This window comes from Zootoca vivipara, chromosome 3 (assembly GCF_963506605.1).
Source record: "Zootoca vivipara chromosome 3, rZooViv1.1, whole genome shotgun sequence".
NCBI classification, from domain to species: Eukaryota; Metazoa; Chordata; class Lepidosauria; order Squamata; family Lacertidae; genus Zootoca; species Zootoca vivipara.
The window spans coordinates 109,148,828-109,164,849 of record NC_083278.1 but is presented as its reverse complement, the minus strand read 5'-3'; the positions used below and the strand labels follow the sequence as shown (position 1 = coordinate 109,164,849).

The 16,022-nt window shown below is 46.0% G+C and overlaps 1 protein-coding gene across 3 annotated transcripts in view; it reads right to left on the bottom strand.

Moving 5' to 3' along the window:
* EML6 (EMAP like 6) overlaps positions 1-16,022 on the bottom strand; it is a 151,078-nt gene that overhangs the window by 4,083 nt on the left and 130,973 nt on the right. For all 3 annotated transcript variants that reach the window (XM_060273134.1, XM_060273135.1, XM_060273136.1), the window contains 10 exons: positions 15,343-15,516; positions 14,629-14,837; positions 13,610-13,767; positions 13,131-13,245; positions 11,838-12,026; positions 8,354-8,526; positions 7,002-7,164; positions 5,268-5,371; positions 3,609-3,762; positions 2,210-2,310 (listed from right to left, as the gene is read on the bottom strand). In XM_060273134.1, the coding sequence (XP_060129117.1) occupies positions 2,210-2,310; positions 3,609-3,762; positions 5,268-5,371; positions 7,002-7,164; positions 8,354-8,526; positions 11,838-12,026; positions 13,131-13,245; positions 13,610-13,767; positions 14,629-14,837; positions 15,343-15,516 (1,540 nt within the window). The remainder of the gene's footprint in view (positions 1-2,209; positions 2,311-3,608; positions 3,763-5,267; positions 5,372-7,001; positions 7,165-8,353; positions 8,527-11,837; positions 12,027-13,130; positions 13,246-13,609; positions 13,768-14,628; positions 14,838-15,342; positions 15,517-16,022) is intronic.

The following is a 16,022-nucleotide window of genomic DNA, read 5'->3' as shown; positions in this document are numbered from 1 at the left end:
GTGGGAGGGGATGTAAATGAGGGAAATTTGAACAAAAGGTGGGGATCGACGGCTTCCGGGGGGGGGGGGGCTCAACTAAACCTTCGGCAGGAAGGAGAAAGCCACTGCTGGGATTAAAAACCTGCAGATGGAAAGAGGGCTTTCCTCTCCCGCCCTGCGCACACCCAAACCTCGCTAGGCAGGATGCCACACCCTGCAACCCACCCCAGAGGGGCAGGAACATGCGGTGCAGCACCAACTCCCTGCTTTGCTTTTGCATCCTCCCTCCTCAGCGCCAGAGTCCCTTCCCCTCGCGCTGAGGGAGGGCAGCGGATTTCCCGAGGAGGAAGGCGTTGGCAGCCCCAGCGGATGTGTATCTTCGCCTCAGAGCTGCTCTTTCCCCCACCCACGCTGTTGTCGTCTTCGCCGCCGCCTCTCCCTACCAGGAGTGCAGGCAGAGGAGGCTTGAAAACCTCCCCCCCAAAAAAATTTCCCCTCCCACCTACTCAAACCGCGAGGTGACTCCATCTGGAGCCCTACATCACGAGGGGCTGAGAGGAGGCGGCGGCAGAGCGGGAAGAGCAGGAACCCGTGCCGTCGTCGCTGCCTCCCTCCCGGCTGCCCCCCGGGGAGCAGCTCTGCCGGAACTGAGAAGCCAAAGGGCGGCTCGGGGTGGGGGGCAGAGCAAAAGCCAGGCACCCTCCCGAGTGTCTATGAGGAGAAAACGGGGGAAGAGGGAATCAAGAGAGCGACTGTTGCGCTTCGCCTACTTCCCCCTCAGGCTCACTCCGCGTCCCTTTCGCCCGCTCGCTCGTCCACCTCCCGGATGCAGCCGAGGAGAGGAAGGGAAACGGCGGGCGGCGGCTCCCCAGTGCCGCCTCACTCGCTCTCGGAGACAACAGCAAAGCCCGCCAAAAAAACCCCCAGCGCTGCTCCATCCCGGCACCAACTTTGCCGGCGGCGCCTGTAGGGCTTTCCTACCTCCTCGGCGGGCTTCCTCCTCCTCCTGCTGCATCTCACTTCCCCGTCTGGCCGCTGTGCCACCGCCTCCCTCAGCCTCATTCGAAATTGAAATTCCCTGGCCAAGGCCGTCAGCGCGGCTCCAGCGCCCCGCCCTCCGCCTGCAGCCCCGCCCCCGGTTTTGACCCTCGGCCAATCGCAGGCTCCAGAACTACTGTCAGTGGTTATTGTCGGCGGCGGCTACGCGGGCCACATGACGAGGTCTGGCGGGCCGGATTAGGCCCCCGGGCCTTGTGTTTGACACCCGTGCACTAGAGGAAAGGCAAGGGAGGGAGGGGTGCAAAAGCAGACTGATAAGGCTCAAAGGTCTATTTTTCTGTAGCCCGAGGGCTCCACTCCCTGACTGTGGGCCAAATTTTTGTACAGTAGGCAAGTTTCTCCCTCATCAGCCTCCATTCCGATAGGCAAGAAGCATGATCAGAATTCACATCCCAGCCAGATGGCGAAACCCAAGGAAAGTGCCGCCAGGGAGGATCAAAGAGGATGTGTCAAGGGATATGGCTGTGGAAGGGGCCGGGTCTGGGGAGAGTTGCAAGGGCTGAGGGCTGCTTGTGCCTCCCAGGACCGAGGTTCTCCAGCCCTGCTCTGGAGGAATGGAAAAGAGGAATAAAATGCTTAACAGATGGCTGCCTTTCACTGAGGGAATGTGGCCCCCTGGACTTCTTTATCTGGCCCTCAGCGCTATCCCCAACCCAAGTGCTTTTGCCTGGCTGGAATGTGTCCTTGCACTCGAATAATCACAGAATCATAGAATCTTAGTGTCACCTAGTACATCCCCCAGCATTGCAGGAACCTCAGCTAAAGTATCCAAGACAGATGGCCACCCAACCTCTGCTTAAAAACCTCCAAGGAGGGAGACTGTTCCACTTGTCTGGATGGAAGACACAGAATGGTTTGTGAGGAATCCAGCCTACTGCAGAAAGGCAAAGTTTACATCCTTTGCTCTGCCCAACTGCCAACTTGTTCCAGCAAAGCGTTGGATGAGTGTGTGCCTCTTTGCCACCATTTCCTACAGCAGCTTGTGGGATTTGATATTCCTTTATTCTTTTGTCATCTCCACCACAAGAGCTCAAAGGAATATCTTTTTGCCTCCCAAGAGCCCTGCGAAGCAGGCTAAGTTGAGTGCCAATCTCCCAGTGGGGATGCGAACTCTGCTTTCTCACACCCAAACCCAACACTCAGCTTGGCATAAACAAATGCAAGAAGTTACCTGCAGTCATCTCCTCCTGTGCTGATAACGTACTTGTCATCGTGAGAGAAGCGTATGTTGGTGACGTGAGCCGAATGGCCGAAGTAACGCTTGTGTTTGGCCTGTTGGGAAAAGGCAAGGTTTCTCAAACACAAAAAGCACCGTCTCATTCCACCCACATTGGCAGCTGCGATTCTTTTAATCGTCAGAATGCAATGAAGACCGACTACACTGATCACGGGCATCTGAACACTTCTGAGAACCCACAATATTGTTCTATATACGGGCATCTCCCTCCACATGTGTGTTTAACTTGAGCCCGACTGCATTTATGCGTGACGCCGGGAAATAATTAAATCAATCAATTTAAACTCCAAAAAGGGCACAAAAGGGACAAAAACACCCTAGAAAGAGTAGGAAAAAAGCTAGCAATACCAGGAGTCTACTTCTAAATCACAGCCAGGCACTTTGGGGTACTGGTCTACCTCTCTTGTCATCTTTTCCATATTGTCCTCCAGCGATAAGGAAAACAGGGAGCCACCGCTGCTACCATTCATGCCTGTCCGGTTTTTTAAAGGGTTTTTCCAAGGGTTTCCAGAAGTTTAGAGAGGGGTTTACATGCTTTTTAGATTGTGTTCCCCACTACACCTGATTTCACCTTTATGCTGTAAGTGGGGAGACAGAAGCCTGAACCAAGGGTGGGGGGGCGGGGGACGGAATGCAACTTGGTTTGCCTTTAAAGGTGAACCTATATAACTTGCAATGTTTGAAACAAGGTGTGAACCAAAACAAGAGCCACCCTTTGAAATTCTCAGTTCCCCAGCTTTTGCAATGCAATTCTACAGTTAAGTAATGTGTTTGACAATGCATAAGTTAGGATAAATATGCAGATATTCATGATAATAACATGCAGGAAACGTATTGTGGGGGGGAATTACTTTGTAAAAATATGCATAGTTGAGGAAATTAGCATCCCAAAATGTGTATATTGGGAGAAATTTGCTCGAAGATGCTGATGAATGATCAGGAGGACTTAAAAATAAATAAATCACAAACTGATGTGGAGAATTGAAATTAAGACTGGGAAAAATGAGAAACTGAAATTCTCACATCCGACCATCCTTGGTAGGATGCAACCAGGAATAAACTGGAGAGAAAAAGTTCTCAATGTGGCCCAAATCTTTTATTGCTACGCAGCACAGTTTGGAAACAAGAAATTTGTGTCTTGGGGGCAATGCTCCCTGCAAAAATATATACTACTTTGCCAAATGCCTGGCCTCCAAAATGCACCAGGCAATAAAAATATATATATTTTTGGCACTCTAAGAAAATTTTCTCTCTTGTTTATTCATGAATTCAGCACCTCACCCCGTTTTCTGATTTTGTGCACAGACACCACAAAGCTACAAAGCCGACTTACAAATTTTTCAGTGCAGGGGAAGTCAAAGAGTTTGACTAGTCCAAAGTCATCCCCGGAGACAATGTTCAGGCCAGCGTGGGTTACGCAAGCACAGTTGACATCTGCCTTATCCGCATTTCGAGGCCAAATACCAATGACTTCATCTCCAAGGATACTGCTCCAATGGTGAAAGATGAAAGAAAAAAAGATAGTATAGCATTTGGGGCATGTAAAGCCCTTAAGGAGCCAGGTATGTTGTTGTTGTTTTTTAAAGAACAAATATACTGAGATCTCTCAGAGAAGATGCTTTTGGCAGCACAGAGGCGGCCAGTCCAAATGTGCTGGCATCCATCTGTTTCGAAAGACAATGGCGTGTACCTCCGGGAGTGAAGTGAAATTGCTGGAGAATCACAGCACCTGCTGTGGCTGCAGAGACTGGAAACTCATAACTGCTGCCTCCCATGTCATTTTTGCTATGTTAGCAACACCAAAGTGACCTCTCTGGGGTGAAAGCCTGGACAGTGTATGGAGGTCGAGGGCTGCCCAGACAACAAGACCTCGCCTTGGCCTCACTGATGTGTATGGGATGTAATCCATTGGTACAGTCAAATGCAACATTCCTGATTTCCCTAGCATGGGCGCAGGCAGGGGGACATCCAGTCAGTGTAACTTTCTGTTCCACTGGTCTGGAGCGTCTTCCCCCTGCATGTGATCTGGGAGATGGGCATGGCTCTGGCTGACTCCATAAAAGAGCTGAGTCATGTAGTCATACTTTTGTCTTTCTATTGTCTTCCTGTTCTTTTGATGCCATGCTGCTCTCCTGCAGCCATTTGCTATCTTAATGTAATTTTCCATATGAGATGAATTCACAGTTTGGTGTGTAACCATTAAGCAAAGTCTGCCTTTCAGGGATCCAATCGTGAACTGAAATGTGAGTAAACTTTTTGTTACTTTACTCAGAAAGACTCTTGTGCCTTTATTCTTTTAAGAGGGATCAAAGGGGACACCAGGAAATAATCTTAACTAAGAGATTGAAATGAATCTGCAATCTAGCTTCCAGCTATATTGAGGGGAATCTGCTCTGCTACATCAATTACTAGAGTGAGTGAAGGATAATACTTATTCAATATATCCTTTCCTACTGTCCTTAACATTCTCACAATGTGGTCCAAAGGAAAGCAGAGCAATATGTTTGGCACCAGCTCGGCCTGCAGGAGTTGCCGGAAGGAGGCGTACAAGATGCTACCCAACTGTCTTAGGGACGGCACTCCAGATTTGTGTAGGATTTACTCCTCAGCCTTTTCTTCTCCCAATTAGTTTCCAGCAAATTGACTGGGGTGGGGAACAGGGTGTATTTTTTCCACCCATTACAAGTGGGTGAATTCTTCCTGGGTGAGATTAGGAACGTAGGAAGCTGTGTTATACTGGAGTCAGATCATTGGCCCGCTTAGCTCATTATTGTCCACAAAGACTTGCAGCAGCTCTTCATGGTGGTTCCAGGCAAGGGACACTTCCAAGCCCTACCTGGAGATGCTGGGGATCAAACCTGAGACCTTCTGCATCAAAGCAGATGCTCTACCACTGAGCTATGGCTCACAATGCTGCTCTCCTGCCACCCATCCCCTTGTATCTCATTTCTGCATCACCGTGAAGCTCACAGCTCTTTTTGTGCCGCATCACCTTGTCCAGGTGGCCCAGGTGATCTTCCCAATGAACACTGCATCCGTCACCTGCTTCCCTAATGGCACCTCGTGGACTTGGCGTTTATAGGCACCTGTCGATACCTGAGGGAGGCAAGACATCATGATCGTCACACAGATAGTGCCAAAACGCTTGGTCCCCATGCCTAGCGCCTACCATGGCAGCTAGCAATGCCATAGGTCTGCGGCTCTCCTTACTGAAACACGGTTTTACAAAAAGAAAATATGAAGGAATTAATCTGCAGCCCGGACAAATGCATATGCTAAGTGGCATTTCTGTGTTAACAAATGCAGGATCACAGATTATGACTCAGTGCCCGTTTTGCTTTTTCTGAGATATAAGCAGGGAAAGGTAATAGAATCAGAGAACTGTAGAGTTGGAAGGGACCCCAAGAGCCATCTAATAATCCAGCACCCTGCATTGAAGGAATCTCAGCTAAAGCATCCAAGACAGATGGCTGCCCAACCTCTGCTAAAAAAAACCTCCAAGGAAGAGAGTCCACAACCTTCCGAGGGAGACCGTCGAACATTTCTTACTGTCAGAAAGGCCACTACAGATCTTGAGTACCATGCCTTGACACCCTGTTCTGTCTTCGTTGAGCTCAGCTCCAGGGAAGCACATTCACAGAGTCACACACGTTTTATAGCCATTTATACAGCTTTCTCTACATGTACGAAAGGTCATTTCGCACATTCTTCAGAGAAAACCTTCTGAAGTCCATGAGTGTCTGCAGTGTAGGAATCTGAGTAGGAAACAATGGCTAGGATTTGCTGTGCTGGCTGTCAGGCTACTTAATGCTCTAAGTTTTTTCTGTGTCAAGTGTGAATGTGGCAAATGTGATTGAAGCACGTGCATCACATGAAATTCCTTGAAATGGCTTGTTCCCTTTGGCTTAGTTTTAACCCAGCCAATAAACTTTTGCCTGGACTGAACCATGTCAGTCTGAAGTTAGGAATTCACTCTATCACATTAAACCCTTGTGGGAAAGCATTCCTGCTCATTAAGAACAGGTATGTCCGGGTCAGAGCTGTAGCTAGGTGATCTTGAATCCCTGGCAGAACCGTCCAGATCAGGCTTCCTCAAACTTGGCCCTCCAGATATTTTTTTGGCCTACAATTCCCATGATCCCTAGCTAGCATGACCAGTGGTGAGGGATGATGGGAATTGTAGTCTCAAAACATCTGGAGGGCCGAGTTTGAGGAAGCCTGGTCCAGATTGTGCCCCCTAGCCATGGACAAATTTGCTCTTCTTTCCGCCTCTCCTCCAACCAACCACCCCACCCATTCAATTTACTCTTTATTAAAAACCTTTCCTTATGAGGCAATACTTGATATTTTTATTTATAGACATATTTATGGAAATATTTTTAGCCGATTTTCTGCCTCCCCCCTTGCCTGCGCCCCTGGCAGGGGCCCACCTCACCATCCCCTAAGTACAGCCCAGGTCAGGGTGAAGGATATTCTAGGCTTGCTTTCTGCCTGACATGCTAGTTTTCTATGCGCAGGGAATATCTGTACCACGGGCATTATAACAGCAGCATTTTGATCTATGAAATGTAAGACTTCCTATTTTCATTCACTGTCTTCTTTGCCTCTCTGCTTTTGTTTTATTTCATCTGGGACACTGTCACCAGTATGGAGCCTTCTATATCAGAAGAGCTGTAAATCTTAATTTCAAAAATAGAACAGAAATGAAATAAAGGCAAAAACCTACCTGAATGTATCTGCTGTCTGCGGAAAAATCCATCTGAATGACAAAGCTTGGGATGTCTTTACAGTAGCCGATGCGGTTCAGGGTTGTGCCTTGGGTGAGATCATAGAAGTCAACAGTGTGTTCCTGTGAGCCCACTGCCAGGAACCGGTTGTCAGGGCTGATTCTGCACAGCAAAACAAGAAGGAGTGGGGCTTTGTTAAGACAGTGCTGGGCCATGAAGTGTAAGGAGAGTTCCTCGCTTGGGAAAAAGCTGAATATGATGCTTAGCAAATGATACTTTAGAATGCCTTTCATTCCTGAGAAGATCATCTGTGGTTTGTTGAGTGGTGCTCAGGTGGTTTGGAAAGCTGTTTTAAATAAGATGTATGTTCCAGTCAATACAGAGTTTTCATTTGTTTTACAGAACGGGGAGGGGAAGCCGAAACTTGTGTGACATAAAACCCTTGAAGATATTTATTCAACCCAATCCGCTTTGCAGTCCTACCTCCTCAGAGATCCTCCTACAGCTTCCAGATCTGCTCAAAAGCACAGCAAGAGAAGACTTCCCTCCCCTCACTGTCCAAAGAATTCCCCCACTCCTCAGATTATCCGGCATTTCAGCACAACTTTAATTGTGGTAATGGGACCTGCAAAGGGCAGGCTACAGAGCGGAATGGAGTTCCTGCCTAATTAAATTTCTCTTGGAAATCACTTTGCTCACCAACTGCAGTATTTGTGCCAGGGGAGATCTTATTTTAGAGATCGTCTTCCTCGCTATGAGGATGCCCACCTGCTGAAGCCACCTTCAAGAGCCCCAATCTGTATTCCCTTGAGTCACAAAGTGAGGACATCTATGGAAGCAGCAGCGCTTTCTTGGTGGTGGCCCCGTGATTATAAATAATATCACTCGAGAGGTGTGCTTAGGGGTTCCATATGGTTCTGCAAGGCCTATCTGATCAGACTCATTGCTCTCAACTGCACTTACTGCTATTTGGCTAGCAAGAACTAGGGATGGCTATGGAATATCTGTTTTATTAGCTTTACGGTTTCTTGAAGTTCGGTGTACGTTTAGAACAGGGGAAGCCAATGTGGTACCGTCCAAATGTTGTGGACAACTCCCATTATCCCTGACCACTGGTCATCTTGGCTTGAAATGATGGGAATTTAGTCTGCAACATCTGGAGGGCCAAACATTACCTATCCTAGGCTTAGTGTGAACTAATGCCACCTGGGCAATGCTTTCCAAAGGAGTACATTCATCAGTTCCGCAACGAGCCATTAGCAAGCATCATGCGGCGCAAAACCAAATGGCTCACGAGCCCGTCAGTTGCACTTCTGCCCATCCTGGTCACCCCCCAACCTAGCCAAAATACCTGATGTCCTGGATGGCAGACTTGCGGTCTCTTTTCTTGCCCCACACTTTAAGGCTGTTCGTGAGCAGAATGATGAACTCTCCGTTCTTCATGCCGATGGCGACCATTTCGCCGTCGGGGCTGTAGGCGGCACATCTGGCAGCATGGCCCAGATTCACTTTGTTCAGAAGTTTCTGCAGGATGGAGTTGGTGACACTTTGCTTCAGGGCATGACTTATAACTCAAGACACTTACACACACACACACACACACACACACACACACACACACACACACAAACTTCATCCTCATTCAGCTACACCAGTTCGTGCAGCTGATCAGTGCTGGCATCAACTTTTTGACTGGGACTTTGTACCCAACCCCAGTTTCTCGATCAGAAGTCGAACCATGCACAGTGCATGGTTCTTCATGCAGTCAGGGATACAAGCAGGGAAGTTAGTTTCTGCATGCATATGGCCCTTAACTGGGTCGCGGTGATATTTACAAAGATATCACAAGAACGTAGAAAGAGTCCTACAGAATCAGTCCAAAGCAAGGCCGGATTTAGGTTTGATGAGGCCCTAAGCTACTGAAAGGTAGTGGGGCCCTTTGTATGTCCAGCTGTCCTTTGTCAACAACAAATTGTCGCTGTTTTTTGTGTTGAATATACGCTATGTGGTAATTTATGGACCTAATAGGTATCTAAAGCCATTTGCACATAACAAAATATGTATTTTATCAAAGTAATTGTTTTTTTTAGTTTGAATAATATATTTATTGAAATTTTTACAGTAAAAAATAGAGCACAAAAAAATACAGAAACGAGAGAAAAAAACCAAAGAAGAAAAAAGAAAAAATAAGAAAAGAAAAAGAAAAAATACATAAAATAAGAACATATAGTTAACTTAAACTTATTAATATCTTTCCATCGACTTCCTCGTCCCTCCCTTTCCCGATTCTTATCCTTAACTTATTCGCAGCAATCTTATTACACGCAAAATTACTCAACAATTTCATATTCTTCATATAATCCTATTTCTTTTAAACTTTAAATTTTAAATTCCTTTTAAATTCTTCCAATTATTTCCTTTAGCCTCTATTTACTCCCTAAAGAATATATCATTATCCCCAATCCTTATTTCACATAAATTTTCACAACTCATTCTTTTATTTTCCCCCTCCCTCTCCTGGGTAGCAATTCCCTCATCACCACCACCAGGTCCGTAATCCTTAATCTTTAATCCTTGCCACTTCTCAAACCTCAAAAATCCGTCCTTTAATTGGTATTTTGTAAAAAGTTTTTCACCCCACTCCCTCCCTTGCACACTCCCTCCCATGCCATTTCCCCCTTCTCTCCTTTTGTTGCTTCGAATCTGCCCATCTCCCTCCTCTTCATTTTCCTTGTCCCCTATCATCATGAAACTTTTGTCTGGGTTGTGTCTCCCCTCTCTCACTAGAGAGGCACAAACCCAGTCCCAAACATCTTTTTCTGTCACCACTTGATTGTCACTAACTGGGGCCCGGTCTTCCTCTCACTGGCAGTCCAGGACCCCATGTTTCTTCTTGGTCTGGAGAGTTTTGCATCAAGTAAAAGTCTTTCAAAACCTCTCTTACAGGTTGTTCTTCATCCAACTGCTCCTTCTTCTCATCTTCCTGTGGATTTTCCTCTTTATCTTCTTCTTTCTCCTGTTCTTGTGGTTGTAAAATTGTCATTAAGGGCTGCAAGTTCCTGTTGGGGTTACACAGCTCTTGAGTCATCTCCTGGATAAAATCCAGAATCTGTTGTATGCTGACTTCCTCAGGCTGCATGTCGAATATTTAGTCTATCTAGCTCCTTTGTCTTCTCATATTACAACAGCAGACACGTAGTATGGTGCCAGGGGTGGTACTATTCTCTTTTGTTCACTCCGTCCATTTTGTCTATAATAAATGCACCTTTTAACTTCTAAAACCAAGGACTTTTTCCATTCCAAAATTTCAGACCAGTTCAAATCGCAACTATATATCCGAAATTTACAATGCTTGATACAGTCTTTCCCTTTGTCTCGTCACTAATGCCGCTGGTAGTGGCTTCAAGGGTCCCGCTCCCAGGATACGTGGGGGGATCTTTTGATCTCACTATGCCTTGCAGAGTTCCCAAATTAAAGTACTCTCTCCCACTGGCTCTGCAACCTGGGGGGAGGGTTCAAGTTCACCTTCTTAAGAGAGTTCTTAGCCTTACGCAAGCCGGCTGCAGGCTAGTTAGCTGCTGATTGTTGTATCGGTGGTGGGGGGGAGCGACCTCCGTTCCCTCGTATTTTTTAACTCCCCTCTCGTGACCAAATTCAAATAGCTCAAATCTTGCTTCTTTTTACTCACGACCGAATTCTTTTTTTCCGGAGGTATCTGCCGCTCATCCGTCTCCGAATCGGAACTTTCTGCCATCCAAGTAGCACTGGACCCAAGGCTCCGTCGCGCTCTCTCCGCTCTCGGCGCCCCCGAAAGGGGGTTTCCGGGCAGCAAACACGACTTTATGGGGCACTGCTGGGAAATCCAAGCCCCCAGAACGCTCAATCTGGGGTTTTACGGGTGGTCGTGGCGCTCACGCGACCCTCCCCCTTCTTGGTGGCAGTGGGTGTCTCGGAGACCGAGACAAACCCCGCCGAATGGCGATGGCGGCAAACCGGAAGTCTTTATCAAAGTAATTGTTATAGAAATGAGCAAACCAGTGATATTTTAGGGAGCAGGCTAGCAGGCGGGGCCCATTACTTGCATCATAGGAGCCTACACACCACAAAACACTGTTGCTGTATGTAGATTTTATTTTATTTGTTTTTTATCTTATATTTTGGAAGTGTACATCCAGTTTTTTTCCTTGAATTTTTTTTGGGGGGGCCCCCAGGGAGTGGGACTCTAAGCTATAGCTTGTTTAGCTTATACGTAAATCTGGCACTGGTCCAAAGGCCTATTTAGTCCAGGAGCCTGTTCTCACAGTGACCCACTGGATGTCTACAGGAAGACCGTAAACAGGTTATGACCACACCTGCTGCAGTTTCTCCCCTTGTGAATCTGCCGCTGAGCCTGAAGGTGTTATCCTGGCAAGCAGCCACTGATAGCTTGTTTAGGGAAGCTTTTAATGTTTAATAGATTATTGTATTTTACTGTTTTGTTGGAAGCCGCCCAGAGTACAGCTTGCTTGGAAAAGTCCTTAAAGGTATATAAGTAATAATTACTATTTGTGATAACTGGAGGTTTGCCGAGGGACCTGGAGTTCAAGAGACACCTTTGCAAGTCACCAGGCATGATCCAGGCAAAGTTAAACACACGTGGCTCAACTGAATCTAATTTGTACTCAACAGTTCACCAGTAAAATAGGGGTTATGTTAACCCTCTGCATAGAGTTGCTGTCAGGGCAAACACAAGAGATTATGAAGCATTTTGGAAATGAGAGGTTCCATGATAAATTCTAAGCCTATAATTTTCCTAAGTACACTGAAGGTTGCAATTCAGCCCAAGCACCTCTTACTTTGTCACAAAGGTCCCAGATCCTTGCGGTGCCATCATTGCTAGCAGAGATGAAGATGTCTTTGGAGGGATGAGTAGCCAAGCCCCAAATCTCTCCTTCCATGTGGCTGTCAATCAGCAGGTTAGAAACACCATTTTTTTCTCCAATTTCAATTATTTCTCCATCTTTGGTTCCCACTAAAATTTTGCCCTGTTGATATTTCAAAGTGCAAGTATTATTATTATTTTTGTTAAAAAACTCTACTTAGAGAAGCATGAATTTCAAAAGACTGCTGCATTTTTTCACGTATTATTATTATTAGTCATTTAATTTCTATCCTGATTCTTTTTTTTAAAAAAAATCCTCAAAGCGGCTTGCAGCCTACATTAAAACATCAAATAAAACAATCCAGAATAAAACATTACTGAAGAAAGTCAAACATAAAGTATACATTCAAAGCACTGTAATTAACAGGAAATTAAAATATTATCTCAAGGATTTCAAAATAAAGCACTGCAAAGGAAGTCAAGCACAGAATGCACATGTAATGTAGCAAAGTTAACAAAGAAAGTCTTAAAAATTTATCTTAAACATTACTTTTGTTCTGCGTCCAATGCTGATCAAAGGAAGAGAGAGGAACAGGAAATACTACATGCTCCTTCCTCTCCAGGGGAGGATGGGATGACATCATAGAGAACCCTCTCTACCAACTGTATTTCTATGGTCTGAGTATCTGCCTATTTAGCAATGCAGCTCTGTGAACTTAGCCCTTTCCCATGCTAACTAGCAAGAATATGCATATGTTAGGTTTGGCTGCTAATCTCCCACACATGGGAACTGCAAGGTTGTTCCAACAAGTTTCCCCACCTACCCACCAAGATGTTAAGCAGAGGCAGAGAATGCTGCGCTACTCACAAGAAATTCTGTCCCTGCAGGAATCTTGGGCTTGAAGGTGGGTTCTGTGTCTAGGGAGCTGCACCTCCTCTTTCTATCAACACACTGCCTCTCCTTAGGAGACAACACCAGATATTCCTCCACCTCTGAATGCTTCTGCTGTGTCACACCAGGCTGTGCTCTGCTGTCTCATCCCTGCCATTCATCACCCTCTTCCCCAAGTGTCTGCCACTTGTGGCCAGAATAAGGAAATCCAGAGGGAATCAAGACAGATTGTCTGCTGGATATTCAGAACCATCTACTTGTTCCTACCCATTGGGGCTTCCTAGCTTCCTTTTCTCCATATGTGGAATCTTTCTCTAAGTGCAGATCACTTTTTATTGTTTTGCTAAACACATGCATTTTGTGTATCTCACGTACTTTGCCTCGGCACACGGAACGGACACACTCCACGATTTGCCCTGTCTCAAGCTGAAATGCCCGGCAGCGTTTCATCTCCTGATCCCACAGTTTCACAGCACCTCCTTCTTTCGTCCTGGGGGTGGGGATGGGGGTAAAAGTATGCAGGATATCATTTAAGATTAAGTTTCCACATTCCCTTTAAATGCTGGCTGTGTCTTTCCTGCAATGACTGCAAGGCATCTGCATGTCTGAAAACAAGTAGTAACCCCACCCCACCCCACCCCACCAGGCTGGGTGCATGTTTAGCATGTTTTCACGAATGCCCTATAAGTAGCACAAAAAATGCAAGTGACCAAAGTTGGAGGTGTATTTTGTTGTGGCATGCAAAGCAGACTTTCTTCTTTGGGAATTAACAGTGATTTAAACTCCTCTCTGAAGAAGTGAAGCAACTGTCAAGCAGTGGAAACTGCAAACAGAAACACGTTATAGTCTCTTACGGTCTTTCTTTCCCTCCAGTAACAATGAGTCCATCGCGAAGTGTTGTGTACATTGTAAAGACGGGCCCAGTGTGAGCTTTTGCCACCAGTCTGATTAGAAAGTGATCCTTCCAGACATAAACATCTCCATTTATGGCACCAGTGAAAGTAAGGTTGTTCTGAAAGAAACAGTAATGAGCTGCTTTGTAAATGCCATTAATTAAAGGAATCTGTTACTTCTCAGCATAATGAACCACAATCTTGTAGGTCACAGATTGTCAGCTACTTTGGACCAGTGTACTTTGGCCTTACCTTCCAAGTCCTGGACTGCAGAATCTGGGACCGGCAGCCGTGTGACACCGGAAGTTGCGTCGACGTAACTTCTGGTGTCGCTTTGCCCTTCTATGGGCACCAAAAATGGCTGCCACCGACACCAGAAGTCGCTTCTATGCACTTCCGGACATGCGTAGATGCGACTTTTGAAGCCGGCGGTGGCCATTTTTGGTGCCCATAGAAGGGCAAATCGGGGAAAAAAAGGCCGCCGACAGGAGAAAATAATGGAGAAAAACGGGAGACGAAGTGATACGGGGGACCACCGGGAAAAGGTAAGTAAAAACGGGGGTTTCCCGGGGAAAACAGGGTACTTGGCAGCTATGACTTCTGGCATCTACACTGACCCCTCATGAATGGACAGATTCCATTCTGAAGTTGGTGCACTCTAGCAGAATGTCTCGATTCCAATATGCCTAGTTATACCACCTTTGGTCAAATGGGTGGGAAATGTTGGAGGTGGTTTGGATGGACATGCTTAGCAGCACAGGACTTCCTTGTTACCAGAGGCTACAGAAATGAAGAAGCAACTCAAATCATTTAGAAGTGAGCCATTCTGCAGCCTGTTTGCTTGTAAGTAAGTCTCTTTGCTTTCAGTGGGACTTACTTCCTAGGAAGTAGGTTTCAGATTACAGCCTTAGTCATGAAAATAATAATAATAATATCCCACCTCCCTGATGAAAATCCCACGAGTAAAAATACAAACTCACCGCTCCAAAGGCCACAGAAAGCATGGTTTGCATTTTGGCATCTTCCAACGAACCAATGACTCCCTTTTTATAGAGCAAAGCGCTTCCAGCCAGAGTCCAGAATTTCATGTGTTTGACTCCAACAGAGACAAACTGGGTGTCTGAATCTGGACGGAACTCTACAACAAAGATCCTTTCTAGGTGGCCTCCTCTGCTTGCAATTTTAGCACCTGCGGAAATCGAAAGGGAACGACAAATCAGTGAACACAACAGCTACATCGGTGTTTGTTAAAAGCACCACACACACTTTTAAAAAGTTGTTTAACATTTAATGTGTGGCTTTGCCTTTAGAATTCATGGTTCTTCCAACTACCGCATTGGCCCGAATATAAGCCGCACTTTCCCTCCCAAATTCCGACCGTGAAAAGTTAAAGTCCGGCTTATATTTCCCACACACACCCCTTGAATTTTAAAGGTGCGTCTTATTTGCGGGTGTGGCTTATACAGTCATAGCTCGGTTTAAGTACGCTTCGGTTTGAGTACTTTCAGTTTAAGTACTCCACGGACCCGTCTGGAACAGATTAATCCACTTTCCATTACTTTCAATGGGAAAGTTTGCTTCAGGTTAAGTACGCTTCAGGTTAAGTACAGACTTCTGGAACCAATTGTGTACTTAAACCCAGGTACCACTGTATTCGGGCCAATACGATAGTAAGAAAGAGACTGTGTACTCACCTTCCTGCCATCTCCACACTGTGATTGTATGTTCAGGATCAACTCCCACAGACACTAGGAGCTTGCCAGTAGCGCTGAAGTTGACGTAATTCACTCCTTTGGAATGGAAGCAACGCAGCATAGACAAAGTCTGCTTAGTCATAGCATCCCATATGTGGATAGAAGGTGTTGTACCTGATTTATTTTTAAAGGAATGGGAAATTAAGAAGGTTTAAAGTCATCAATCTTGAGAGGCAAGTGCATTGTATCAACAATAAGGCAGCTAAGACAAAGCCATCTGCACCCCCCCCCAAGAACCACATGTAGTAATAGCTCATGGAACACACATGAATGGGTTGGGGGGAGAAATATTGGACTCCATGATGGGAGATATGTTCTGAAATGATCATAAGGAAATATTCATGGAAAGATGCACGAAACCACGCACAAAAATCAAACCTGCCCATATTCAACTTGTATCCGCAGTTGACATAGATACAACAACAGGAGGAGGAGGAGCATGAAAAGGATCTGACGCGACTTTTCTGACTAGGACTCACAGGAGAGGGAAAGCCTTACCTGGAAATTCTGTCATATCACCTGCATGGTGTGGGCAATGGCAAATGAGAAAGCACCAAAGGGAAAACAATAGCGGAAATAAGTCACTGTTTCTAATGCTGAAGTGCTCAACATCAGCACCA